Genomic DNA, 7249 nt, shown 5'->3' on the forward strand with positions numbered 1-7249 from the left:
CGCAGCGTCGCATTCTGCCTTCTAAGATATCTCTGTGTTTTAACACGCATGCCTACGTCAGTATCTTTGGCGCTTCAATGTATATATTTAAAATTTCACCGCACCTAGGTGCTAGGTGTACTATAGGTACAGGGCTCTCACCTTCAAAAGGGAAAGCTGTTTAGATCGCAAAGTGCATAGTATAAACGATGAGTGGCATCTATACATTTCATTTCTTCAGGATTTGAGCGGTACTGCATTATCAGAAGCTTCGTTGACAGAAAAAAAAGATCTTCATTTCGAGTCTGTGCGTAAACTATGTAGTATTAATTTTTTTTAAAAAGCGTTATGAGCTATTTGTGGGAACTCACTTTTTTTACTAGGGCTTTTTCTTCTCACTGCACATTTAACAAGTACTGCCTGTAAGATGCGTGTGAGATATCTACTCAGCTGTGTTGGTGAGCTGTTGAAGTCCTTTTGTTTTCTCGTCTCTACTAGAATGACACCGAATGAGAGAAGGGTGAAGGATACCCGGCTTTTTACAATGACATCGAATGAAATTAGAATATTTGTGGTAATGTCATATTGGACCAAACTACTGCGGCCATCGCTCCCTAAGCCTACACAGTGCTTAAACTAAATTACGTTATGGACAACACACACACCCATACCCGAGGGAGGACTCAAACCTTCGACAGGGGAGCCGTACCGACCGTGACACGACGTCTCAGATCGCGCGGCTACATCGAATGAGAAGGAAGTGACCACTGCAGTATGATAACCCATCTTTTTGACAATGGTTGTTGAAATAGCGTTGGTAATAAATATGACAGAGTGAGCGATAATGCAGCTTGCCAGAAACAAGGAAAGTCAATCTGCTGCTTGTTGCTGCAACCACAGTTCCTGGAACGGAAAATCACAAAGGAACAGTACGATAACATTCGATGACGTCATCAGGCGTTTAAACATATATAAATGAAAATGAAAGACCGAGAGCAGTAGTATTTCTTATCGAGTACAATGAAGGCTGCTCTGTTCTTTGTTGCTGGTAAGTATTGGCAGGATATATAAATTTTCGTCAACATAAACATTTTTTTGGTTACCTTCTTTTTACATGAATTCTGAGATAGTTATCCGCGTGAAAATGAATTTATACACTCGGCGAAGAGTTGGTCACTGCCACAATTTTGAGAGATAGTTATATGGAAGGAAACAAGAAAAAAATTCCTTTGCATGTGGACTATGAAATGCACACCTTAATAGGCATGAACACTTGTTCGTTTTGACTACCTTGAAATACTTCAAGTCTACATAAGTTGTTGACTATCTCGAATCATCCACAGAATGCAGTAAAGTGAAGAGTGAACAAATGAGATCACGTTATTTTGTTGTTGTGTAGCAGCATGTACTCCTCATATTGTCCCTGGACTAAATAAATGTTTTTTGTGACACGCGTAGCTACTGTTCCATAGTAAATGGAAACAAGATATGTAATCCGCTTATCAATGTTTACTGGTAAGGTGCAGGTAGTTACGACCTGATCGTTAACACACGAGTGTTTACTGTGTGCAACACCGATATAAATGTAAAAGAATGGGAATAAATAAAGTTTAGATGTAGTTAGCCGTAATTGGGTATGCCAATTTCGTCTGAACGAATTTAGATTCCAGAGTAGGGAGGTCGTCAGCTCCAGAAAGAGCCAAAAATTAAATTTGGTAAGTAGTTAATCACGCAAATACTGGGCAAGAAAGATAATGGGGCAGATTAGTGAAATACACACAGTTTAGTTGCGAAAACGTGTGTAACACGAACACTGAAGACGTTAATCTAGCCGGAAATAATGTTAATTATAAATCTGCAACGACTAGGAACATTCCATAGAAACTATACTGTATTACGTACCTCAATCTAATTTTGTCTGTTCCAAATTTGTGTTAAATTGTGACCAGAACAGAGTATACATCTTTACTGGATACTTCGCAAATGATGCCACAGAAACCGTTATTTATGGCGACTGTTATTTGCCAATTCTAATTCTACGTAGACATATGCAATAAAGTCATTTACAGAACGCAATATAAAATCGTAGACTTTCTTTGACTACCAGTTAGCCAGCATTGTTTTGTCAATAAAATATGAGTTGCATTTGAATCACTTCTAATTTGAACTGACTGGTAGTTGTGGAAAACTGTATTAACAACTACGGATACTACAGCTTTTAATTACAATGATATTTTATTGAAAATGAATTGTAACACTAAATGGATGGAATTTCTTTTAATTATTTCTTTTACTTACGACTTTCTCGACAGCTATGGTTTGAGAGTAGTACACACTTGATGGCTAACGAACTGGTTCTGGGAAGAATGCTCTGAAGAATGTCGCAAAAATTTACAGTTGCGCTGGCATACCTGTCACGGAGCTATGAAAATACTGGCTATATCTTACTTTGATATATTTTGCTTCTGATACGATGTGATCCTTAGTACGACATTCATTATTGGTGGTAGGCTCTTCCTGATTAGTCAAAAGCTTAAATAAAAGTTATGCGCACAGCTGTCTTCATTAATTCCAACATCTTCTTGCGATCATGTTCTGTGTCCATACATGTCCTGGCGTAGATATATTTTGCAATACCACATACATGTTATAACACCATTTCGACAACAATCTCCATTTGGCATTTGTGGGCTGACAGACATGTCTCTACCTCACCACAGACGCTTCGCAACTCATCACTGCCCTCTGTTCAAGGACTGCATGCGTTCGCGACAGCGATGTTTTTTTCCTTGAAATATATTCTTTATGTTAGTTCAACATAATTTCTTTGACACTAACAGCGTATTTACTACAACTATCTACATAATTATTTCTTGTTTATTAATCTGGCATAATCTATATTTTGATGAACTTTAATTCATAACAAAATTCATAAGTACATAGTTACAAGAAATGGTTATGAATTCATGAAAGGAAGTAGCTGAAAAATAGATGAGACATCGGGTATTACATATGACCTGCATTGGTGAGTCTTCGCTAAAGGATGTGCTTAATATGGTGTTTGCTATTCACCTTTTGTAATAAGAGGCTCCCATTATTCTGGCAAATGTAGAGAAAATATTACAATGTGAATGGTTTTCACAAGCTGTTCACAATACATACTGGTTGAGTTAGGGTTAATGTATGTGCTCCACTTACCCAGAACTATGAATGCGGGTTACAGTTTCCGCTACTGCTCAAAGGTCTTACGGTAAGCGTTTTTGAGCCCATTTGTACTGGACATTTCACATGGTTTGATCTAAACTACAACCTCTCAAAATATGCAGTACTTTTTCTTTTACACCGATTGTATTGTGATCAGTAGTGGCCATGTGACACTTCCTCATCGTACCCTTGACATTATCTTCTGAAGTATCGATTTTGTTCCATTAATAGAGACATGTTTAGTTATATCAGCAATTAGCTACCGAAAAGAGCATCGTGTTGTGGTACAGCACGTCTTAAAACATTCTACACAAGTGCCACAAATATGTGGTAATCTCATGTTATAGCTTTTCTAACATCAGTACATTGGATTTCATGTAGAATTTAGAGACTATCAGACAACAGAGTACCATTACTAGCCAGAGGAGACACATTAGCAAGTGGCAGAGTTGTGGCACGAGTCATTTGAAATGTACTATATCTCAGTATTGTCAGGCTAGCAGTCACATTAACATACAGCAGTATCAGAGTGCTAGATGGTAAAGTTGCACCAGCAGCCAGTTGAAAAAGTTGCAATCTGTAATAATGTTCATTGTATCCTACAGCACTGGTCGCAGTTGCGGTGGTGTACGGACAACCAGAAGAATCGACCACCGTCGCCATCCAGAATGAGGAGCTACCGTCCGCCACCATCCCGGCTGTGAGAACATTGGTGGCGGCGTCTTACACGGAAGAAGACGAAGATACCATTTGTGTCCAGGCAGACAACAAGTTCTACTTGTATGCTAATTCACTGAAGCTGTATTCTTGCTACAACCTGCTACCGAAGGGTAAGTTACTTCCAAAAGCACCATTTGCTGTGCACAAGATAATCATAGACTATTAAGTATAATCTGTTGTGAAGTGTTCCAAAGTGAATGTGAGAACGTGAGTTAATCACACCATCAAGGGAAAGTGGTTACCATTACCTCACACTTAAACGGCAAATTGTTGCCTGCCTTTGAACAATGCAAGATTTGGCCCTTAACGAAATTGCAACTCATCAAGATTCTTCACCAAAACTATTCAGAGCGCATTTTCCTGCATCTATTAATTCTCTTTTTCCAGTTATTGGACTCTTAAATGTGCTGCATTTTTTAACTCTACAATGTTGAATCTGAGTTCAATTATTTGAATTATGTTGTATACCGCGACATGAAGTTCTTCATTTAGCGAAGAGATACTTTGATAGGCAACAGATATTCGTGCTGTGTGATTTATTTTGACAGTAATTGTGTTGCCTGTTTGGTACCTAGAGCTATACACAGTAAAACATTATAAAATGAGAGGCAGGGCATTCTTTTCACTGTTGCTTGTTGTATTTCTAGAGTGTAAATAGTGTACATAAACAATACTCGTTATACGTTAGTGAATAAATAGAAATCTCACTTAGCTCTCCCTCATAAAGCGCTCACAGTTAGACACATAGGACACTGTTCTTACTACAGACTGACTCTTGCAGCATATTTAGGATAATGGACAGGTGCCGTTCATGATCAAGTACAACAACGCAACCTCCAAGCAAAAGAAAAAGGTGGTCTGAGTGTGGAAGTAGAACCATACAACGAGTTTATAGTCGTTAATGAAGTGAGGAACTTAGAAATGCAAGTTGGATCTACTAGAATGGCAGCAGTTATGTGAGAATCCAGCATTCATCGGAAGCAAGCTCAGCATAGAATGTCATCCATAGCTCCCGTGCACAACAGGTCGGAAATACTGCCAGTATCTTGACAATTTCCGCTTCTTTAACATTTGCCCCTGCTATTGTCAGACTTCTGTTAAAATGGTATTCAGTTTGCTCTTCCAGCAAAGTCAGTATAGATATGTGTTGCCTGAAGAGACTGTCTTCAAATTGCGTAAATGTTTTATTGTTAATATGAGACTCATGGTTAAAGGTAATGCCAGTTATTATGTTCACCTTCGACAGCCTCATTGGGAAAGGAATGATAAACTGTTTAGTCTACAAGCTATAGAGATCCAGAAGCGTCCAGTTAAACACATTTTCACTAGGTTGCGACTATCGAACTGAGATTGCTGGATTGTAATTGAATCGATGTGAGAAGAAATTCGCCCCTTGAATAGCAAGGAGTGACACTTCAGTTGTTCATAGAAAGATGGAATTCTCTACGCATAAATTTTTCCAGGTGTATGTTATTGGTTACAGACATTTTTCGTCGGCCATGCTCCTTCTGTACGCTTTTTGCATACAAGATATTTTTAGTCCATCTACAGTTACTGATCTGTACTAGGTGGGCAGGTGTGTGGCAGGGTGAATTCCGTAGCTGTGCTGCATGTGTAAAACAGAGTAACCTCTTCGTAACGCTTCACGTTGGCTCATTCCAATGTTAGTACAGCGTCAGGCCTCGCGGTTCTTGCATCAGGTTGAGCACGTAGGGCATGGCGTTACGGCTGCAGGGGCTGTCGCTGCTCACCATTTCCCAACTCCCAAATTCCGGGTTTGCGAAATCCGTTCCCTGCATGCGAAACTGAGACCCAGATTTTGTGATGACTTGTCACGTTTGAGGATAGACTTGCGGCTTATTGAATGTTGTGTACATGGGGACCATTACCCTCCTTGAAGAACTTGGTTGTAGTGACATCTTAACTCTCACGAAATGTACCAAGTTTCAGATTTACACGCAGGGTCCACCTACCAAAGATCTTTCTACTATCATGCCAGTAAGGGTAGGATGGCGGCTGAACAGGGCGTTTGTCAGCAGTTAGGACACCTGTTACAGCATTACAGTACTCGTAACAACAGTCACCGCCTATTAAAAGATGTCTTCATAAATATTTGGGTCCAGAACAGACAAGCTACTTCCCAGCCCATTGAAGGAAAGCCTATTAAAAACGCACGAACAAGAAGAGGTACTTACCGTTCTGGGAACATCTAAACGAATGCGAGACCCCAACGAGCTATCATTGGTACATGTGGAAACGACTTTCTCTGTAGTGCATCTGTTACTAGAAGTCTTCCACAGTCTCACTGTTATGCGACCATAACAGCACGAAAAATGAAATTCATGCCATGTAAAAAGTTGATGACTTATCACTGTGTTATCGGTAGTAAGTGTGAAATAGTATATAATTCTATTAATAGTTGCTAACTCTATTAAAATATATTCCTTATGTTTATTGTAGTTTACGTGGTGAAACCAAAGAGTCTATGTAAACCAGTCCTGTCAGACTGTCCCAAGAACTAGGAGTATTGAAAGTGTGTCTGCTCATCCTGGAGGAGCTGACTCGTCTGGGTTGAGCGAAGACGAGATGGCTGTGCTGCTGACTGAAGACATTAACAATTTTCACAAAAAGCAAGAAATTCGAAGAGTGTAGAACTCAGCTCTTTCACTAGCAACAAAAACTGGTGGAAACAACTTATCTTCTTTTATGATAGTTTCTGATTGCTTCACGGTATGCAATAAATCAGCTTTACAATCAGGCTAGATAATGAGTGGAAAAGTTATTATTTAAAACATGGTTTGGCCTATTTTTATCTTTCTGTTGACCTTGTAATAGTTTTATCCTGACACAATAAAACTGTTCTTTCATGTCGTCAACTGTTATATTTCAGTTGTAGAATACATTTCCTAATCTGTAGCTTTACATAAATAGTGGCAAAGTATAACTGCGTATTAATTATATACAATACATGACATCCATTCATGCTAACCATGGACCATCCAAATACCCTGTTCCTGCCTTCACACGTTGACTGAAACGATGACACCGATGGTCACTGCAGAGACTTATGACTGCCACAGTGGCTTGTCCTTGCCTTTCCTGGATAACACATGAAATAGTTGAAAGCAAGAATAAATAGTGTCTTCTCTGAATGGCCATCCGACTGTTCCTGATCCTCACTGATGGGCCAGACCTGCACTCTGGGCAACGCCATCGCCGTGCCACTGGAACGACTCCATCTTCAGCGTTACAGAACCCCTGGTTGCCACCCGTGATAGCAGCGCGGCCGTATCCTACCACCTGAGCTCGCCTCCCAAACCGCAGACCTCAGCGTAGTGCTCAATGA

The 7249-nt window shown here is 39.8% G+C and overlaps 1 protein-coding gene across 2 annotated transcripts in view; it reads left to right on the forward strand.

The window, feature by feature from the left end:
- The window catches only part of LOC126236530 (uncharacterized), a 34367-nt gene extending 27588 nt beyond the window's left edge, over positions 1-6779 (forward strand). The window contains exons 1-3 of one of the 2 annotated variants that reach the window (XM_049945898.1): positions 983-1027; positions 3789-4013; positions 6364-6779. In XM_049945898.1, the coding sequence (XP_049801855.1) occupies positions 1000-1027; positions 3789-4013; positions 6364-6425 (315 nt within the window). In that variant the 5' untranslated portion in view covers positions 983-999 and the 3' untranslated portion in view covers positions 6426-6779. Of the gene's footprint in view, positions 1-982; positions 1028-3788; positions 4014-6363 lie in introns of those variants that run through there. The other variant, XM_049945899.1, reaches the window with a different exon arrangement.
- Positions 6780-7249: the final 470 nt, after the last annotated feature.

This window comes from Schistocerca nitens, chromosome 2 (genome assembly GCF_023898315.1).
Source record: "Schistocerca nitens isolate TAMUIC-IGC-003100 chromosome 2, iqSchNite1.1, whole genome shotgun sequence".
NCBI lineage: Eukaryota > Metazoa > Arthropoda > Insecta > Orthoptera > Acrididae > Schistocerca > Schistocerca nitens.